Genomic DNA, 22,787 nt, shown 5'->3' with positions numbered 1-22,787 from the left:
CACTCCTACATGCTTAACACTGCCTGAATTGCTTCAGAGGTATAACCACTTACATTTGCAATTTGGACTCATTTAAACTGCTTAGGACTTTATCTCTGCATATATTAATCTTTCCATTAATAAGCCTGCTTGGACAGTTAAATTTTTGCATTCCCTGTGTTGTCATCCTTAAATTTATGCTTGTGCAAAAGCATTCTAACTGAAGCTGAAGCTCTTGAAGGAAATGGTTTAGGTGTTCTTCCTGAATTGATTAAAAAAACCCCAAACAAACCCAGAAGAACCAACAAAATCCCCCTTCTGAAATTAAGATGAACTGTCCATATGCTGCAATTAGAACAGCTGAAATCTAGGAAGTTACACAATGGAATTACAAGAATTCCCACTTGCCTCAAATTTTCAGTGTTAAAGTTGTAATTGTGAGCATCAGTATTTGCTTGGTATCCACCATGATTATATAAATATCTTCTTAGCACTGACTTCAAAGTCTGTTCCCTTTTTTCTTGCCCTTTAGCTTCCATTTTTCTGTTTCAGCAGAGATGTCTTTTTAAAGACCTTTCTTGTACCTCCTTTGCAAAAAGGAAATTTCATGAGCAGTATCTCTTATGTTTATAGATTATCACGTCTATGAATTTGTCACTTTTTGATACTTCTTGATGTGTTAGATTTCTCCCCTCCCCTTTCAGGTAATTGTGTGGGAAGCAAACCTATAGGAATATTGTTCCTACACAGAGTTCCTGTTAGCCAAAACAGGCTAAACTTCTTTTATGAAGTTGGCAGGGATTTGAGCCTGTAAAGGCAGTGACTTAATACTCCTTCACCAAAAAGGTGGGTTATGTTTGTCTGAGTCATCTGAAATAACTTGTTCAGAAAGTAGCAGAAAGTCACTTTTTAAGGGCCTATCACAAGTCATATTTGTTTTTCTGTGCCTGAATTATCCTGTCTCCAGATGCTTGACCATAAAAGGTCCTTGGAGTAGATTAAAATACTTAGACAACTACTTTTCTATTTATTTGACACTAACTCACTTGGCAAAGCTGTTCCTAAGAGTACCATGTTTTAATGGCTGATTGATTGCACTAAGTATTACTCTGACCTGGCTGCCCTGAAACTAGAATATTATGTTAAGGTGCATTCAGTCTGTAGCAAAATAGCTTGCGTTGCTAGCCTCAGGGATGTTTCCATCACAAACATCTGAAATGCCACTGTGGGTTGAGTTAAAACCGTATAGATAGAACATTAAAGCTTGGATGTAGTCTCGGGAAGGGGATTTCTGTTTTCATCACGTCCAAGTTACAGGCCTGTTTTTGCAATAGGAAAGTATGAAGCCTTTAAATCAGGGACTTTGTTTCTTCTGAACATTTTTAAAGTTCACTGGTATTAATTTTACTACTTGGTCTTGCTTGCATGCAGCCTTTAAGTTATATCTGATAAGCCTGTGAATGCTAAAATGTAGTCTGACTTTTTTTCTTTTAAACTGGAATAGACTACAAACTTCCTCAAATACCTTTTTTTTTTTTTTTTTTAAGTCAGTATTTCATGATGTCCCTAACTTTGGTTCTTTGTGCTTTCGGCTGTTCATCAAAAAATAAAGTCTGATGGTATCTATATGGCAAAAAAATACGGCTTTCCTGTGGAATTGTATCAGCAGGAACAGTTCTAACAGTAAATCAGCCTTCTCTCAGGGTTTAGGGGATGTGTTGTAGGAATGGTATTTCTTCCCTCTATTTTATCTACTGGGGACACTTACTACTTTAGGCACCAGCTCATCAGTGAACTTCATGTTTAAATGAAGGATATTTCCACCTTCAGCCACATTGGAATTTGATTAGAAATACCCAAAAGAGAAAACTTTAGAGCCACCTGTAGTGCTTGTCTGTAGGTAATTGGATGCTTTGCGTTTGTGGTACCTCTTGCTTTTAGGAGTTACATCTGGGAATTAGAATATGGGAACCAACTTTCTTTTGTGAGCATTTGTATGTACTAATATCTGTGAGCAGAAAGGCTGTTCTTCATGGAAGAAACGCTCTTGAAGCAAATAACCCACAAAATGACGTGTATGCCTTGTAAAATGTAAAGTTCATTTTATTACAAGGGGTTGACAGGTATGGACAAGTTGGTGAAAGTTACTAGAATGTTTGCTTTCACTTTCATTTATTTGACAGATAAATATCATTTTACTTGGTAATGGAACAGTATGTTTTCTGAAGAGGAAATATAAAGCAGTCTGGAAAGGGTTTTTTTATGCAAAAGTAATTTATCACCTTTAAAGAATAAGAACTTCTGAGTTTCTTAAAATATTAGTTTTCCAGAACCCAACTTTTTAGCTTGAGTTCAGCTAGTAAATAGATTTTCATTATTTGAGATGGGGAAAAAAAATATTTCCTTTTTAAACAAAAGTAGCTGTTGAAAAGCCAGGAAATAAAAGTAGATTTTATATGTTCAAGATGGCAAGCAGGGCTACTCAGTTAGTTTTATCCACACCAGGTCTTTATGAACTTCAATTCTGCCTAGGTTTATAATGAGGAATGATCCCATAAAAATATCACAGGGTTCCAAGTCTTCACCACTGATTCTGTTTTGCTCAGTTTGCAATCAAAAAGTGCTTTTTTCCCTGCAAATTGCTAGCACTACAACTGACTGTGGTATTTGAAATTTACTTATGTAATTTTTTTCTTATTGCTTCTCCAATGTATGATCACTGCAGGCTTGACTATAGGGATCATGTCTGAACTCCTAATGTCAGTGTTGTGAACCACCAGCCCATTAAGACTCTATCACATAGTAATGTATTTATCAGCCATCTCTTAAAGCCAGCAGCTACCCATAGGCCATCAGTGTTTGTGTTTTGACTTCTGCTGTTCCATATTTTGTAATGTATTCTACTGAATTAGAGACAAAGTAATAAATTCAAAGTTGTATTGTGTAGGCTGAGATGCAGGTAATACTGCCGCTTACTGAATCACTTCAGAGTTGCTGACTTAAGATGCTACAGTAGTGTCCAATTTTCTTAGTACTTGTAAAACCAAGTAATTCAGTAGGTCTAAAATTTCTAATGTTCTTGTATGAGTCCTTCTTTCCCTTTGCAGAAATAATAAAGAAGCAGAGACTGTTTAAATAATGAAGGTACTGAAAATTAATTTTCTGTGTAATCATATTAATTATTGTTTGAATATTTGTATTGTCTCATGGTGCTGATAGCCATAGCTACTGCACTTTCCTGTCTCTTGGAAAATACCAGTTGTGTTACAGTTACACAGGTGCATTACAGGAGAGTATTTTACAGTATTTTCAAATACCTACAAGTTATTTTTGGAACAGTGACTTCTAATTTACTGAAGCAATAGTCTCTCACTATGTGACGAGTTAGCGTTTTACTCCTAGCCGCCTCTTTCCGTTTTCTTCCATCTTTTGTGATAAAAGCATGTGTAACATGCATAACAGATGAGTAGTGTAAAAAGACATGTACAGTGTTATTTAGTTACCTAGTAATTTCCAGCCTGTTTTGCTTGAAGGTAGTGATTTCTTGCTACCTGATTTTGACTTTTCTGGTTTGCCATATACTACTACAGGCATGTGGCATTCATTCTTTATAACCAGAGATGACCACTTAAGGATACTTAGAGATCAAAGTGGGAAGGAGTTTTGGCTTGGTAGTCTGATGTGCCACCTTGCATTATTATTGGTCTTGGCTATTTGAGGACCATATGAGCAACAATGAATGTCTACAGAAAAAATCCTGATGCTTTAACCCTAGATTCAAAAGAATATTTGAGGAAGGGTTGGGTGATTTTTATGGCTCAGTAGTTTACTGTATATTCCAGTACTCTGCTTCTGTCCAGTCTCTCCTTGTTAGTCTGCCGCTTGACTGCAAGGCTGCATTGCTCTGGTGACTCTGACCAATAGAAATTGTCCCTACGCCACCTCCAGTGCACTTTAAAAGCCAAAGTGATATGTGCTGCTGCACTTCAGGATTACTATTCCATTTGCATTTTGAAGGGGAACACAGTACTGAAAGAGCTATTTATTGTGTTTATTGCACTTTAAAACAATTCCATCTTTACCCCAGCACCAAACAATTAAGTTTTTTATAGTTATTGGAGTGTACATCCATGGAGAGAATTACTTTTTTGCCTTCTAGAAAAATGTTTAATAAAATACTCCTTTGGATTTTCTGTTTTGTTAGTATTTCATAATATTAGAATGACTAGTAAGAAATGTGTGGTTTGTATACTTATTTCTCCAATGCAGTAAAGTTCCTAAGGACTGTTGTTCACTGGCTTCTTAGAACCAGGACTTGTCTTCTGTATATGACTGATAGCTTGAGCCTGATGTAGTTAACATGCTTGTAACTTCATGACACTTTATCTGAATAAATTTGCATATAAAGTCTCTGACTCAGCAACCTGTCTTCATAAGGAAGACCACATAAGGTAGTGTTTAAATTCTTTGTTTTGACACAGGATTAATTCCCAGGTTTGAACTCATATGCAGCTCAACAGACCGATCAGTTTAATTTAAATGAGGTATGTGAATCAAAAGATTAGAGTTCAGAATTTTGGTGTATAGCCATTGGTTGAAAATGTGCTTCATGAAGTTTTAGCTTCCAGTATTTTTTTTAAAGAAAATTAAAATCTGCAATCAGTTTGCAAGTGAGAAAATATTGGCCTCGTCCAGATATGAACTTGAATGTAAAACTTGTTCTCTGGCACAGAATCATAGTACATTGGGTGGTTAGATGAACGTACTTTGTGTAGCTGTGCTCTCCAAACAGTAGAAAGGCAACAGGAACTGAATTTAACTGGAAAAAAAATTTTAAAATACTGTATTTGAATTAAGTATATAAGGTGTAAAAGTGCAATCACATATAGGGTAATAGTGGGTGGAGACAAAGTAAACGCCTCTCATTGAATTTTTTAGCTATCCAGATGCTTGAAAAGACTTTGTTCTTCATTCCAGCCCATCTGTTATTCCTTATTATAACTGACATCACCACAGCTACCACAACTGTTAAAGAATCACCATATAAAAATGGCAAAACTTACATATAAAACCAGGAAAACTTAGCACTTGTTACATAGTTTTATGGAAAGAAAACTGCAGGAATCAAACTTTATAGTTTGTTGAAAGATTTTTCCTTTTTCTGTACAGTAGTACTGTAATAGAAGCAATGCCAGTTATGACACAAAGTATGAACTGTTCAGTTATGTGCATGTATATATATATATATACATTTTTATCTCAGAAGTTAATGCAGAGAATTCTAGAATATATCTACTTAAACATAACTGCATTTTAAAGAAATGTTCTTAAGAAAATGATTGCAGTTGTTTTTATCACTAAATTGCCACTGGATTGTTAAGAGATGGCAGTACAAAGTATTACCCTTTTTAAAGGTCTTTTGAATACATGATTTTAATGTGTGTAGCTTATCCACAAAATATGATTGTATTGCTTTTACCTTAGTAGCATTCTGAACCTGCAGAGGACATAGATGTGCCAAATACTATGGCCAGCATATACTGTGATTCATAACTGAGCTTTCTAGCAAGTTAGTTTTGAATGGTATTTAATGTACGATATTAAGTACATGCCCATATTGCCAGTTCTCCTAATTTTATTGAATGTCACTTATTTGCTTTTTCAAAAAGCCTACTTTTTATCGTCATATGCTTTTGTAAGAGTTTCAACTTATATTAGGATAACACTTAAAATATTCCTACCCTCATGGTTCTAGAGAAAGCCTTAAAAGTGGAAATTCTAACTGCTCAAGAACAAGAAGGTAACTCACTCCTCCTGTAGTATTTAAAATACAATACTTGTTTTTGAGCAAATAACATGGGATTTTTTGGCTAACCTTCAATTTCTTTGTGCTTTTTCAAGTTGTGACACAGTAGAATGTAACAGTATCAGGTCCTGAACTCAGTCTTGGAATTGGATGTTGAGCAGTAGGGTGGAGTTTATGGATGTATTGTGACACTTTGGCCCTGGAAGTGCTGGACATCTTGTTTGAAAGACAGTTATTATGAACTGTCTTCAGGTTGTTGATTTTGAAGGTCTTAACATGAAAGACATTTTTTTTGTATGAGGACCAGCAGGTGGGATATATATGTTAAGCTGTGGAGACAAGAGCCAGCTAGCAGTGCAGAGTGCAAGAGATGCTTTTAAAAAGCAGCTTTGCTCTTTACCAGACAGGGGAGAAGGGAAGAGAATTGTTAAAAGCAATAGCATGTGCACTTTTTCCTGCCTAGAGTGCTGGTGAATTTTGAAGCTTGCAAGCACATCACTGTCAAACCATAAGGAGAAAGAGATAGATATTAATGAGTGTTTTTAAAGTTACATAATTATTCAGTCCTTTCAGAATAAATCTGTGGTAAAGACACATCATGGTTATTCTCATTAGCCTCTTTGTAGTCTGTGGGTAGTCTAATTTTTCTCATCTACTGTCTAATATTAGCTTGTATGAAACCAACAGGTAAGAATAAACTTTATCTAAAACCATAAACTTGCTGGGGTGTAGATTTTTATCAGTATAACACCTTGCATCTCTTTTTTGTTGGAAGCAGAGATTGTAGGGGCCTCTCCAGTTTGCCTGGACTGAGATGGATTCTAACCACTGTCTTGAAGTGGGAGAAGGTTTAGATGAAGGATAAACTTTTGAAGGCCCTCCAGATTCTATATTCACAGTGCTGTAGCTGCTACCTTTTGGTGTAGCATTAAGCCTTTGGAAGCTGCTATATACCTGTCTGCCAGTGAGAGAGTCTGGCCTTGAAACAGTTTTTAGACATCAGGTGAAGAAGGTGCAAATGAAGAAATATGGACTACTTGTTGTAGTTCGAAGAGGGAATGAAGCATGGAGATGTTTTAGGTGTGTCACAGTTGGTCTTAATTTCTTACTGCTAACACTGGTACTGTCATAAATGAAATCACAATGCAATTTCTCTTGTTTGTTATTATCTGGAGCTCTGATTTAGATGATTCACTCCTTTTTAAAGTAATCAGGTTTTCTTTCAGTACTCACATTCATTTTCAATTCAGATAATGCCACTAAGTGTCTTAGATATGGAATTATGATAAGAAATGCAGTGTGGAAGTTAAGAACTTTTTCTTGTATTATACTTCAGAGCTGTTTACATTTTTTCGTCTAAAGCGAGATCATACATTTCTGGAGGCCTGTGTCATCACTCTGAATATTCTGGTTTTATTCTGCTTTGTGACATGTACTAATTTTAATTTCAATCTTCATTTTGTATAGCTGGCTACTTTAATTTTTAATAAAATCTTCACTGCTTTTTAAATAGTTTTGATTTTATATTTAAAACAACAAAAACCTGAGTTGGTTAATCAGGTTTTGGTTAATCAGGTTTTTCAGATAAAAATTAATTTTATGTGTCATTTGTAGCATGAGCTTAAAGTGCATGTCTAGCCTGCCTATACCCGGTATGTGTGTTCCCTGCCTGAAGGTGATGTCGTGCATGGATGTCCGTCCCTCTGCATGCGTTGTTAAATCTTAACCTGTTAAGGTTCACTTACATTTAAACTGTCAAGCTGTTACACTAACCTGTTAAAAAACTCCTACTTCATTTAATATCATATGGTAGCTTTTAGGGCTCTCTTGTGCGACAGTTGTGCTGCTTGGCTTACCCTCACAAGCCTTGTTGTGCTGCCCCGCAGGTGGCAGTAGAGGTCTGGCAGAAAAGACCCCTGACCCAAACTTTTGTGAGTAGTGGTTGTTTTTAACTTGGCATTAAAAGTAAAAACCAGTTAATTTCCATCACTTGTTAAGTTTTGTTGTTTGGTGGAAGATGCTCCTTTTTATTTGGTCGCTGGATTGTGTTTGGCCTTTTAGGCAAAGAGTCTTTTTAAAAGAACAAACCACCCGAGCTGAAGACTTGTCTGAATTTGTCATACAGTAAGGCACTAGTTTGCTGTTTTGCTGTGTGGTGTCACCGTGTAAAGGTTCTAGTGAAAATGTCTGCACTCACACAAGTAGAGAGTGAAAGTACTGTATAAGACCTGGAAGCTGGAGAATCCCTCAGGCATTCAAAATGGTAACACTGGCAAATTCAGGTTTTATTCAGTTCTGACTCTCAGTAGATTTCAGTGCTTATAAGAGGGGATAGGTATTGACCTGTTGTTCTAGTCATAACTTCTCTTTTTTTTTAAACTGTTTTTGCACTGTTTATCAAGACAAAATCATGTTTCATTTCCCTATTCCTCTTACATGTATCTCATAATTTTTTTAAACTAGATTTGTGTCAGGTATTCTGTTAAAATCAGCAATCCTAAACTATCACACAAATGTATTACTTTTGATGTAAAGTTGAACAAGGTTTTTTATAATGAGGAAGGGGTTTTCAGAAGACCCTGAGGGTGCTCCACAGATACCCTAAACTATATGAAAACTGGTGGTAGCTGGCACTGAGTTGCACGAGGTATGCTTTAAATGCTCAACTGTAGGTCTGATTTTGGAGTGTGTGTTTAATAACAGTAAGATGGGCTTTTGACTTTTACTCCCATTAGTTCATGTTAGAAATTCTTAGAGTTTATTACTCCTAGCATGATCTTGCTTCAGCATTTTATAAAATACTTCACACAGTTACAGCTATAATGACATTAAATGGTAGTGAAACTTGCAATTTCCATTTTCAAAAGCACTAAAAAGTGCTATTGTAGTTATGCTTTTGCATATAATTACTTCAGAGAATGGTCAAATGAGGAGAGAATTGGATTTAAAATAGTTAAGCACAATTCAGAAATTAGTTTGCTAATTTTTTAGTTTATAAATAATACATTATCAGTAAGGGACTGAAAGTATTGCAGAGCATCATGTTTTCTGAAATGATTGGTATGAGTAATATCAATTAAGACTACTTCTGAAATTGAGATAGAATTTTTATGTGCTATTATAAATACAAATATTCAAAGCTGTAAATGCTGTCAATAACCAGACCTTGTCCTAGAAGTTATCCAAGGCTTAGCTTGTGTCATTCAAGTAGAATTCAGAATTACAGATTCAATTTCTAAGTCAATTGTTTGAGTGATCAATTTGGTATTATATAACTGGAAACATGCAAAGCATTTTAATTTCTTCAAAAATGATGTTATGAGCAATTTGTTTAGTAAGAGAAGACCTACAAAAAGCATATGCTGTTATTATTACCCAGAATCCAATAAAAGATAGTTTTTCAAATTATTACCATATGTGTGTAGGAGTTGCTTTGTACTGTAAAGTTATTTTAGATACCAGAATAATTTGTTTCATACTTTGAGTTCCTCACTGTTAAAGTGTCCCCTTAGATTTGCTATTACTTTGACTATTGTGTGATATATAGTAAAAAAAATAGTTTACAATAAAAGAAATTTAACAAGTAATTGAAATTCCAGATTGTGTGCAAAATGTGCCAAATGAAGTAATGGTATTTGCAGGGATATTGTATGAGTGCAGTAGCTGTGGGGAAACTACTATAAAACTGTTAAATATGCTTCCCCTCCCCCTGCTGTCTTTAACCACTGTTATAAAAGCTTGAGAAAATAAAGCAATTTTGACTGGCTGACAAACATTCCAGCAGAGAAATTATTGTATTATAAATCATACGTTATAACTGGTTACCTGTATTTTTCTTATTGTTTCTATTGATGTACAAATTCATGGAGGGCTTTAACAAGGAAAGTACTGAAAAAGGCTTTTTTCTATGTGTATCTGTTTCATGTTGAACAATCTTCTTTAGGACCCAGCAGAACAGTAACTGAAGCAGAGGAAAAGTGTCATTTGTAGTGCTGCTTTCTTAAACCAATGCTTTTGTCTCTGAGCTAGTGCAGACTTAAAGGATGTCATGACTAACAGGAAAGTTGGTTGAAATGAGTTTATTTTAAGATGGAATTTTTGAATGTGCATTCTGTAATGCTGACATAAACACAGAAGTTAAGGGAGACTTATATAGGAAAATCACCTCACTGATTTGAGCTGATTTTGTTTGATAGACTGATTACCTGCAGGTGACTGCCAGCTTAAAGGTACATGAGAAGGACTATATTTACAAACCACTTTTGAATGTATTATACTTCAGTAGTATATCACCAAAGATATATTGCTTACAGTGTAGCTATATTTCTTCATGCCCTTTGGGTTTACATTCACATGTCCTCATGGATCTTTCCTTCCTAGCTTAACAGATTCAGAGCCTCCAGAAAGTAATTTTAAGATGGTCCAAATCCATTGCTGGAGAATTTTAGAAATTGCCTTGTTTTCATATGTCAGTTTTCTTTCTCCAGTGTGGAACAAGCTCATGAGGCAGTTTCTCTTTTTTTTTTTTTTTTTTTTTTTTTTTTTTAGCAACTTCATTCTTTGCTGTAACTAAAGAGCAAAGTGTGGGCCAGTGTATTTGGTAGCATGGTAGCATCTGCTTCAACAATATCCCTTTTTTAAAGACTTCGATGCACCCATGGCCAGTATGGCACAGTTCTTTGCAAACACTTGTCAGGCATTAAGCAAAGTCCTGTACTTTAGGTGGTATTTGCATACCAATACCTGGTCCAGGTATTCACAATAGTCTGTCTGTTGTAAATGTAGCACAGATGTGTGGTGTACAGAGCTTTCTGGACATAAGAAATCTAGGATGAGCATTTATGCATGTAATTCCAACAACAGACCCAGTCCTGAGTAAGGAAACTAGCTACAGTTGGCAACAAATACTCAAGCGTCCAGAGAAACAAGGACTCATGCTTAGTTCCACTTCCTCTCACTTTGGATTGAGAGTTTACAGTTTTTCAGCAATAACAGTTGCAAACCCCAAGTTTACAGGTCACAAATAGACCATCTCATTCACAGGATGGCTGCTAACACACGTACTGCATCTGTAAGTTGAAAATCAGTATTAAGTCTTCTACCTTCTTTTCTTAAACTATTTGTTGGGGGAGACTTGGCATCTCCAGCCTTATGGTGCTCAAAGACAGCTTCCTATTACAATTTAATTACTTTTTGTAGTGAATGTTAATATATGTTAAAAATCGCAGTGGTAGCTGGAAGCTTTTCTGTGGTAATAGGAACAGTAGTCCCAAAAGAGGGACTGTTTCTGTTTAAGGTGAGTTTATATAATAGGTAAGGAGAACAGTGTGTTTTGAGCCCTATTATGTGTGTTCTGTTCCAGAAGGCAGTTCAGACTTGTGTGTTCCACCTGCAGCAAAGGACTAACAGGGGATACCTGTTGTCCAAAAAAAAAAAAACCCCACCCAACCAGTTTCCATACATTAATAGTTCAACCAGAAGGTTTATTTCATTCGCTGAGTAAAGATTACTCTCTGTAGAAAGAGAAAGCTTAAACTTATCTGCAGCAGCTACTTGTTTGCACAATGCCTAGTGGGGTCTTCATTTCTGTATGCAGTTATAACACAACTGTACAGAGTTCTGTGATCCAACATAGTTTTTTTTCAGAATATTTAATTGAAATTGTGAAACCATCACTGGGTTTGTGGCCTTAATGTTCTGTAAAAAGGCATTTTGGACTCTCACCATCAGTTATCAGGATTAATCTGTGTCACCTGTTGGCCTTCATAATTGCTATTACACTGGAAAATTTTGGAATGAATTTTCCTATCTGTACTGGAGCCATGCTACAAGGCAACATGGAAAATCAGAGAGAATTCTGTTTTTTTATACAGCTACCTAATTTTTAATGAGGATTGTACTAGAAGAGGTTCTTGAAGGGTGTCAGTGTATGTAAGTTAAAAGATTTTTTGTTAATTCTTTATAAATTATAGCTTGAACACTTACATAAATTAAATGTTTTACATGGGTTTAATTAGTGGGATAGTGCATTAGACTTCCTTATCAAAATTGTTTTATATCTATGAATTAAATTTGGTCTGTCTGCTTATATGACTTTGCTTATTTGCAAATGCATGTCTGCTATGATATACTAAGTATGGAATACGTAAATTATTGGCATGAATGTGTCGCCTCATGATTATGAAAATAAATACAAGTATTTAATTTAATTAAGAGTAAGCATTTTAAAAAATAAACTTAGCCTTCTCCTAACTTATGCTGTTAATATGTATGCTAGTCTTTACTGTTCAGTTCCTCTTCTATTTAGGAATAACCTTCAAGCTAAGCAAAATGTTGGCAGTCCTCACTGTTGTCTCATAATTTGTTAAATACTTTCCTAAATCATGCATTTGCATGGTACATGATCAGATAAATAAAGTGAGTGAGACTTCTGTAGGAGTAAGTTCAATGAGGTACTGTTCCCTCAAGAGAAGAGAGACTGTAGTGAAGCCAATAAAACACTCATTTGTATTGATCCAGAGCAGCATAAGGGGAATGTTCTGGATACATGTGGCTTCCTTTTAGAATATACTGCAGGGAAGAGCCAGCCAGGGTCTGAAGCCAGCACAGTAGCTGCAATAGCAGCCAAAGAATGGGTTAGGGGAGCTACTGATACCATCAAAGTTCTACTGCTGTCTTCACTGTGAACATGTACCATCTGTTAGTGATTTCTTCTAATGCATCCTTTCCCTTCCCTTACTTGGTGTTCCATTTAGCTAATTCCTCTTCCTGCATACCAACCTAAATATCCATACTTCAGAAAACTTAAGTAACAATTAATGAATAAAGAAGGTTACAAATGTACTGTCTACTTGGCTTGTTTTGATCCTTTCCTTTATCTGTCTTGATTATACAGATTCTGAGATACTTGGGAAACGTTTTAGTCATCTATCTAGCACAGACTGGTTCTTAGGTGTGATTCTAATAAGAGGGAGCAATATTAATAAATGAATCTGAATTGAAGAATAAATGTTGGTTTTTTGTCGAAGAATCTCATTAAAACCAGGAAGTTCTATTATGTTTGTACATGGAACAGTTTGTAGATGCAGCATAGATTCAATGGTATTACTTCTGGGACTCTTCCCAATTTGCTTTTTTTTTTTTTTTTTTTTTATGCAGAGGCTTGAAGGGTGTTATAGTCACTCTGAGTGACATCGGGCATCTTCAGTGTTCCTACCTTGGAACTGATCCTTCGCTCTTCCAGGCTCCTCAGGTTGATTCTAGGGAAATAAACTATGAAGAATTCGATGCTGAAATGAAAGAGCTTCAAAAAATCATCAAGGAGGCCACAAAAACACAAGGTATACTTCTCCCTTTTCTGTAGTCGTACATACTTTTGACCACTTGACTTTTCTTTTAGCACTTAAAATGTTTCTGTTTTTATTTTTTTACTTTAATCATACACTTCTGTAAGAAATGTAATACTTAATGGGCATAAGATATATACAATAGATAAAGGTAGAAACAAAATCCTAGACTATAAGGCCCTTGAATAGAGTTTTTTTCTTTGTGTTTTTGTTGGAATTTTAAAGATAGTTATATCAGGCTGGAGATAATTCTCACTAGTGCAAGGATTCAGAGAAAAAACTAAAAGTGCATGTTCTACCCAAAGGCAAGAAAAGTTACGGAATTTCACAGCAACGATCTGATGTACTTAGCCTTCAGAGAGAGCAAAAGTATTGCCAAATTCTGTATTATTATTATAAATGGCTTCTTAAGTTACACAATTAACAAATAACTTTTGTTAAAGTAACTTTTCTTTTGCTTTAACTTCTTTCAGAAGTGGTTGTGTTTGAAGAACATAGTGAGAGATATCAAAAACCAAATAACTGATCATGATAAATTTTAGAATTCATATTTTTAATAACTTGCATTGATTTTGTTCAATTAAGGGCACATAGTTTCTACAGAGATCCTTCAAAGTTTTTGTTTTCATAACTGAGCTTTTAAACAGTGTATCTGATTTGCACAGGGAATTGGAAACATGTGATTTTACAGGAAACTATGGAAAAATCTTAGAAAAATAGAAAGAACCAATTAAAATCTTTTCCTGATGATAGTTAGCACATTCTTAACATGCATTAAAGAAATAGTCATGGCTTTCTGTGTAAAAAGAGAGTGAAAAATCTTGCAGTTGAAATCCCTAGAAAATAAGAAATTATCTGCAATAATGAGCTTGATTCTACATTTTCACATTTTTTGTAATTGTGTATAACTTTGTCCATTATTGTGATAGACTAATAGCCGTGTTTTAATTTTACAAATCCAGTAATTGGTTATTTATGCATACAGATATGGGTAAATTCCATTCATTTTTATCACAGCCCTTTTTTATAAGTATTTGACCAATTTGTCTGGCTATCATAACCAAAGGAAAGAAAAGCATGATGGAAGGAATAAATTCATTTGCAGTGAATCAACTTCTGTTGTATATTTTAAGATATTGTGTGGAAGATCTAGAGAGAGAGAGAGAAAGGAAACGTAGCTGTCCTTTATAAAGGAACTGTCATGGTGTGATTGATAAGTTTACTGTGAATACTGTGGATCTTTTCCCCATTCTCTCTTCTCAATTTTCTTCCTCAATCTTTCTAATCTGGTTTAAGGTGTTACAGTGGTGTTTTCAGAAGAGTTTATATGTATAATTTTTGTTGTTGTTGTTGTTGTTTTGGAGAGATGCTCTAATTATGTTGTGTTTGGCTTGTAACTGGATGTAAAATTTGTGAGAAAAACTTTTACTTATGAAGAATGCCTTTCAGTTATGAACGTTTGGCTTTGATTCATTTTGGCTTTTTTCTTAGAACTTTAGCTAAGTCTTAAAATAACTGCTAATCGTATCTGTTGAATGCAAAACACTTTTGAACAGTGGTCAGCATTAAGTTACTCCTAAGCATGATCTTTAAAATGAGCTATAGACTTTTCTGTCTTTTGGATTCACCTTTGTACAGTAAGAGCTTGTGTTGTTTTGAAAATATCTACCCTTATACGGAAATAATTTTTCTTTGTTACTTTTTGACTTCCAAACATGGAAAGTATTTAGAATTAGGTCATCATATTAAAAAAAACTTGAGTAGTTATTTCCATAAATGTCTTATATTTCTGTCCAGTGCTGATCATTAAACTGTTGAACTTAAGCTGTTTTATACATTTTGAAGAATAAGGATTTGCATTATAAACTGATGAAATATTTTAAAATCTTAACTGTTATACTAACTTAAATCTAATATTACTTGCATCAATCTGGATGACATAAGTGATTAAACATAGGTGTTTTGGCTCAGTTTAATAGTAAAAAAAGGTGATACTTATATGTAAACTGGTTGTGATCTCTGTTTGATTTCTAATAGAAAAATGACTGTATGACAGAAGTTGCATCATAGTTTGCTTGAAGAAGCAACCTGAAGAGAGATAGTTAAGAAGGATTAGAAAAGGAAGATATTTTCTTATTTGTACAAGTGGAATGGATTGTGCTGAGCTGTGTGTAATTGGCAAAACCAGTTGTGTGCAATTGTGGCAGTATGAAACAGGGCTAGGCTTCTCTGGTAGGTGGTACTGGAGGAACATGTTTTGGTTTCGTTTTTTTTCCCTTGTAGTAAAGGGAGGTATTTTTCTCTGAGCAAAAGAAAATGAAAACTTATTTTCTGTCTTCGTCAAAATCTTTTCCCTTGAGCCTCTTATGAGAAAGAGATAATGTGCTGCCCACCAGTTCTGTGTCATTTTCAGGACCCTTTGTGTAATAAATTCTTGCCACTTTATGAATGTGCTCATGCTCTCAATTTTTATGTTAGTTTCCCCTTTACATTGAGTCTTTACCGTTTGTTACTTTAGGAACTATACATTTCCGGTTTGGGTTTTTCTTTTTCCAGTACTTTTAGTATTAAGAAATAAAAGTACTTTTCAGAAAAGCACAAATACCTTAGAGCTGGACTGTTAAGAGGAGGTTATGTAATTCCGCATGGTATTTAAGTGCCTAGCTTTTAATTCTTACAACTTTTTTTACATATGTGAATCTGCATAAGGTTTTATATCACGGCTATAAATGAGTTCATAACATCCTTTGCCTTGTATATTGACAGTCCTGGAAATCATCAGGTAATACATTGTAACTAAGCCCCATATAATGTTCTGTACATAAAACATTCATATACCTTCTTTGGCAGAGGAATTTCTAAAATCTATTTTAATTTTACACTATTGGGCACAGAATGTTTCTGTGTCTAAGTATTAATTAGCAGATTACTTAGATGAAAGCGTCGTGTGCAGTGTGTATTTTGGAGATAGTTGTTTATTATAGATGTATTAGTATATACATGTGAGGAGAGAAGTTTAACAATTCCTTACAGTCTCTGAAGATTATGGATAGTAGTTGTAAAATCTTGTGATACAATGTGTCTAAATTCTTTTTCATACATAAATCAGAAATCCAGAATGAGATCTGTTTTTAGGTTGACTGTAGAAATCTTATAAAATTACAAAGTTTCTTTGGTCAAATATCATGTGCTTTGCACTAATAGGTGTAATGATGTAAGTCTGAAACTTGATGCTGTTGAAATTGTATTATTTTTAGAAATGTAGCTGCATGTTTGTTAAAGGAGAGCTGTTTTACTTTTACTTTTTCTTTTTTTTTTTAAGATACTTTGCCCAAATCTGAAAAACACAGAGATCTAATTGTCACAGCAGAAGTTTCGCCTGATTTGGATGCAGAATCTGTATGTACCAAGATAAAAAGGAAATTATTCTGAAAACACTGGCTTCATACATGAGTAAATAATGGTTGATTATGGATAGCGATTACCACATATTTATATTTGTGGGACTGAGCTTCTGCATAGCCCCCAATTTTCCATCAGTTAAAACACACTTTTGTTAATGATTTTAGCTAGAATTATTAAAATAATTTTCTATCTTCTGTCTGGGGATCTTTAGGTTCTTGGCTAAGCAAATATAATGAAATGAGAATTTAGGATTTGGAATAACGTTATAGTGATGAGAATTTGTAATGGTGAGCAGTTGTTAATATGGGGGGAAACAGTAGAAGTTTCACCGTGTGGTTCTTTTAAAGACAGAATATGCAAACCATTCAAAGATGCATTGTAAGAAATAATCTTTCTCTGTCAAGGCATCATTCAACATTCTCTGGTGTTTCAGCCTAATTAGTTTATTCATCTTGTATACATATGTAGTTTATAAAAATGAGTTCATACTCAGATTCAGGAGGGCTTATATTGTCTTAAAACTTTTTAGAACTCACTCATTGCACTAGAACATCTTAAGTTTCTGGCCACTAATTTCTGCAAAAGGAGCTGCTTTTTAATACTTTCATATATATATGTATATATATTTGATGTATTTATTTAAAGTCTGTTACTACTTCTACCTCTGCTACTATTATTCTTTGATAAAAGCACCTCTTTATAACGTGTGCTGCTGGCCTAGCACTTGTCACACTGTCCTTTTTTCCACAGACATGGTCTTGGCTAGCTGCAGTAATCTGCTCACAACAGTTAGAACTGTTAGGTCCATAGAATGCTCTAATGCTGCTGTGCTCGTTTGCTCAACCTTCCAGATGCAAATGGTCTGTTTCATATATAAATAACTCAATATATCAATTTAACCACAGCCTGGAATCTTTCATTTCCCAAGGCTGTTCATGTGTCTTAGTTTCCTGTGTGGTAGGCTTTCCTGGGGGGTTCCTTCAGCAGCCATCTAGAAAGGAAAAATCCTGTAAGATACTTCATAGGGAAGGATCAATACAGCAAATGTGGGAACAATTTTAGGGTTTCTGCAGTGATCTTGGAACTTACAGGCTTGCAGATACTACTTCTGCACTTGTGAAAAGATTTAAATTGTGATGTGTGTGGTAAAAGCAAAGAGGATATAGATGTATCAAAATGGGTTAGAAGAGTAACTGGAGGATATTCTGGTTATTTAACACCACCTCCTGTGTATGACCTCTGATCCAGCAAGTCCAGCTGATTTCTGAGAGCTGAATATAGTAGGGATACCATATCCCTTTGCATCCCTGCTACTGCTTCAGGATCAACTGCTGGTCACCAGAGACAGTGGGCTTTACAAGCCAGTATGAAAGTAGCTATACTTTTTTTTAACTGAAAAAGATATGCAACATGTAAATGAAAGTCCTGTTTCTAGAATCCAGAGAGCCTACCAGCTTCCTGACTTCTTAGGAGCTTTGCAGATGTGGACCTTATACTGGCATGTTGGGATGAAAAGGAGTGTGGGTAGGGGACATCAGATTGTTTAAACAATTTTATTTTAAAGCAGCACTTCACTTCTGCTCTAATAATACCAAATTACTCACCTGAATGTATTTATACCTTCTCATGATAAAAGAGTAAATTAAGAACAAACAGGAACATTTTCTTAAACTGTAGGGACTGACCTGTTGCAAAATGAAATATGAGCATAAAATAAGTTTAAAAGACTGCAAGGTCAAGATGAATTCTGAATTAGATGGAATTGTCTATTGAAATAGAAATTAGCAGGAGTAGCAAGATGCCTGCTATAACTTCCTTTTGAAGTTCAAAATATATTTCTGATTATAAGATAGTGTGTGATGATTTTATGGTATATATTATGGTGTGTATATAATATATTAGCAAATTGGAAGTCACCCTTCCCTACTGAATAACAGAAGGTATTTCCAGAATTTAAATAAATATACAGTGGAAAGTAATGTGCCAAACAAAACAATTTCAAATATTCATATATACATCAGAGTGTATTACTTTCTTACATACACCACATTCATGACCTTTTGCTATCCTTTTTGCAGGCAATTTCCAACAGAGGCTTTACATTTTCAGAAGGAATTCAGAAATGTATTTTGTGTATTTTAATCTGTCATAGGAATGATAGGTCCTTGACTGTTAATTCCCTGTTTACCAAGTTGATGGTAGGAGAGTAATATTGCATTCATTGTGTTCACTCATTCATGTGTAATATTGAATTTACTCTGTTTCCATCTTTTTCTTCACAGCAAGCCATTGACAGTGAGGTAAAAGCAGAGGCAGTACCATCAGTCACAGTAAAGGTACTGTGCCTAACTCAAACAGTAGCATTCAAATACTGGTGGCAAATTTTAACACACGTCACTTTCTGTGTATTTCACTTAGATCATGAAAATGAGTAAATGGACTTAATTCTTTTTCTCCTTAGTATGACAAGGTGTCATTCTAGCAAGCCTTCTGCTGAAGTCCGAAGGTGATTGGGGTTTCATTTTTGATGGGCTTATCAAGAAGCAGACACAAAAACATTATTATCATGGAATGAATTTGGTTTTGAAGCTATAAGACTAATTTTTCCAACACTTTTGAAAGGGCATGAATGTTTGGTTACTTGCAATGTGAGGTTTGTTATCTTCAGCTGCCTTTTTAGTTGTCAATAAATGAAAGTAGACTTTCTTTTGTAACAATACTTTCATAGCTTTTGCTAGTGAAAAAAAAAGTTAGGAAAATCTAATTTGAAAATTGACATCATTGCAGTCCTCTATGAGAGTTGCTGCCTGTAACGGATTCTAAAAAAAAGTGTGTGTGTATGTGCATGTGTGCATGCATGTGTGTGCAAGTATAGTTTCTGCTTAGTATTGACTAAAAATAATAATGATTTTTATTTGAGAGGATCTTCTAATAATATCAGTGGAGCCTTATTTTTGAGAACCATGCAAGTTCTCCCTCTGTTTTGAGTGAAGAGTTCATAGGGTAACCAGGCTCTTTCTTGAACCAGATTCCCCTACACTAATGTAGTTTACTTGTATTTGGTCCAATGTCTTTCACTGCATTTTAAAATGCTAAAATGATACAGGATAAAATCCTAATTCCAATAAAGTCTGTTACAGTTTTGCTCAAAGAAGTTCAAATGAAGGGCATTGGACTTTGAATCAGGCTGTTTGTGAATATAAGGGTACTTTAAAATATGTAATGAAAATTTAAGTTACCTCCAGAAAGGTATGAATTTATCAGCTTTTATTTTACACTGGAGCCAATATATTGTATAAGTGAGTTATTTATAATTGTCAAATTCAGGTTTTGGAGAGTGGTTATGATTTCAGTATTGGGAACACAGGTGACTCCCATTGTTCTCTCTCATCTGATCATTATTGCTATCATAAAGGCAATGGCAAGCATTGTTTAAAATGAGTGTGGATGTGTTTTATAAATTTGATAAACTTTTTAATGGGAAGACATTATAATTCTCCATTCTGTTTTCTTGTTTATGTATTTTATAGATTTTAATGAAACAAAAATAGTAAATGTAGGACTTATCACTCATTCAAGTTTTCCCAGAATATTTTTTTTCCTGTGATAAGTTCATTTAACTGATCTTCATATGTCTTCATTCTAATTAATTGCAGTTGATGGAAAAGACCTTTTAATTAATGAATTCAATTATTTAATATTTACAAAGCTATAAGCATTGGTTCTTATGAAAATAAGAAATAATTGTACATTATGATTGTATGTTATAACTCCTGTCAGACTAATTAGAACTTAACCACTGAACTTGGGCAAGTTAAGAACAATTTTGATGAATTTTAATATTAAATGTTTTCTTGCATTGTACAACTGCAACCAATGTGTTGTTTTCTGCAAAGTAGGTAATGTTGCTAATGAATATTATTTGGCCATTGTAACGGTGGTAGTTGTATCCAAAATCTGCAGGCAATGCATTGCAATCTAAAAAAACTTCCAGAATTTGTCACTTATTCTCATGCTAAAAATGTAATTTTTAAATTTAATTTTGCAGCAATGATAGACCTGTCAGAAAAGTTTTAATAAAATTAGATGCTTTTGAGAAAAGTTTCTGGATAAGAGGATTCTTCACTTCATATGCAGCAGAAAGCCAAACATAATTGAGAGATGCACTGAAGTAGCATTTGCCAGTAACTTTAAATGTCACTGTTTTGATTACAAATTCTGAAGTGTGCAGTCTCATGTCTGCATGTTTTTAGCTCGTTTAATTGGATATTGATTCCATCTTTATTGTTCATCTTATTGAGATTCTGGCTTCAGAAAATGGGGCAAAGTTTACCCTGGGTATGTAGAGAGGTAGGTGTGATCCCTCCTTGTTAGCACTAATAACGATGGGTGATCTGAGGACCTCGTTGCAGCCCAAATGTATTATTAAATGCAAATAAATGTTGATGTTAATTCTCTAAAAGTAGTCAAACTTCCTAACACTTGAGTCATTTTATAAGTGATAATATTTTCCTAAACTATTTCAACCTGGCTGTAGTGAGCCCTTGGTAGACCAAGCAGATGGTAATAGACAGCAGATACGGTCTGTGTATATTGCAGACCACATTCAGATCTGACACCACTATACTTTAATTTTCGATCTGAGTTAAGGACATTCTTTTGATATCCATTGGTTTTGCAGGAAAATAGCTACCTACAATAGAAGCAACCAGAGCCACTCCAGGTTTATGGTTAGCTCAGCTCTCATAATCTAGAGTTGTAGTTGTGCTGGGTATCCTGTATGTTGAGTTTTAGAATTTGCAGTAAAAAATCAAATAGAACTTGACTCTGAAGTTATTCAGAAGACTGTGCATTGCTCTTCACAATTAAAGGGAATAATTTATTTGGTTCGCTTTTTTTTTACTTATTTTTGATTTTTCACTTTAGTCACCTGAAAGACTCAACATGTTATTCTTACTTACTTTAGGACAAATGCACTTGCAAAATATTAACATTTTAATTAGCTTTAGTTTGTCGGGTTAAAATTACAAAGAACTTGAGAGATCCCCTCAGGTTTTTGTAACCTTTCAAGTTGTGTTCCATTATTGGCTTTAAGTAAATAAGAATTGTAAAAGGACAATACTGGTTTTGAAGTTGAAATTTGAAGTTCTTTAGCATTGTTGCTGAATTGCTCTTTACAGGTTTTTCATATCTTTTTACTGGTTATGTTTTTTTTTTCAGCTATATAGAGATTAATTTATTGCTTCCTTTAAATACTTTTGTATGTCACTTGATTTAGATAAAAATACAGAGCAGAGTGACTGCGCAGAAACCAAACCTGGCAGTATGTGTACAAGCTCCATTAGCAGTGACCTGTGACCAGTTCATCTTTGATGATTTAGGTAAATTATTATAGTACCATTACAGCTATTGGATCATGTTCCTTTTTCTGAGGATGTCTGAAAGGTATAGTCCAGCCTCCATCAAATGCATTGTTGCAGATATAGTGCAGTTAAAGCAACTACAAGCTTGCCTTGCCTGCACTCTGCAGCTTCTAGATACTGCTTGGTGGAGGAGGACAAAGTGGAAAGGAATGGAGTTGCTTCCTTGATTACAGTATGGTGCATGGCAGGTGTGGAGAGGCAATGTGGTAGCTTCATGATGGAGGCAAAAATAAATCTGTTATTCTGTGGTACTTTTGCTGGGGGATTTTGTTTTGCTGGCAATTCTGTCTATGTAGAAGTAGCACTGCTGAGCTGAAAGCAGGGACAGGTGGCTTGTTTACCTATGGACAGTCTAGCATATGTTCCCAACATGTGTTTCCTAGCATATGTGGACAGTCCCAGCATCGACTGTTTGGTGATTCTAGCTTTTTTTTTTTTTAAACTCTGTTGATAAGGCTGCAGGTGGGATTGCCTTGAACATTTAAGTGGAACTGAAGACCAGAGAAACGTGTCCTGCTGCTTCAGTTGGGTCTGCAGACCATTTCTGCTCTGAAATACGCAGTGATGGTCCCTATTGAAACAGGGCTTTACTGACTGCTGCTCTTATATGAAAGGACATTTTTAATGTTTTCTCAATATGTGACAGGAGCAAAGGGCTGATGTCTTTGTAAAATATTAAAGTCACAATATAAAACTGCATTTATTTTGATACTATGTTCAGTGTGCTGAATTGTGTTATTGGTTATGTTCAAGATAGTTATAAGTTGGCAAGACTAGTTTGCATTTTACAAATTACAGATTTAGAAAAACCCCATGTCCAGTGATTTG

At 34.8% G+C, this 22,787-nt stretch overlaps 1 protein-coding gene across 1 annotated transcript in view; it reads left to right on the top strand.

Moving 5' to 3' along the window:
• Nucleotides 1–22,787, top strand: part of BBS9 (Bardet-Biedl syndrome 9) — a 284,514-nt gene that overhangs the window by 51,495 nt on the left and 210,232 nt on the right. The window contains exons 9-12 of the mRNA XM_026843854.1: nucleotides 12,944–13,125; nucleotides 16,454–16,530; nucleotides 18,819–18,872; nucleotides 21,815–21,917. Coding sequence (XP_026699655.1) covers nucleotides 12,944–13,125; nucleotides 16,454–16,530; nucleotides 18,819–18,872; nucleotides 21,815–21,917 — 416 coding nt within the window. The remainder of the gene's footprint in view (nucleotides 1–12,943; nucleotides 13,126–16,453; nucleotides 16,531–18,818; nucleotides 18,873–21,814; nucleotides 21,918–22,787) is intronic.

Source organism: Athene cunicularia, assembly GCF_003259725.1.
Source record: "Athene cunicularia isolate RWA chromosome 2 unlocalized genomic scaffold, athCun1 chr2_part2, whole genome shotgun sequence".
Lineage (NCBI taxonomy): Eukaryota > Metazoa > Chordata > Aves > Strigiformes > Strigidae > Athene > Athene cunicularia.
This window is presented reverse-complemented; position numbering and strand designations above follow the sequence as displayed.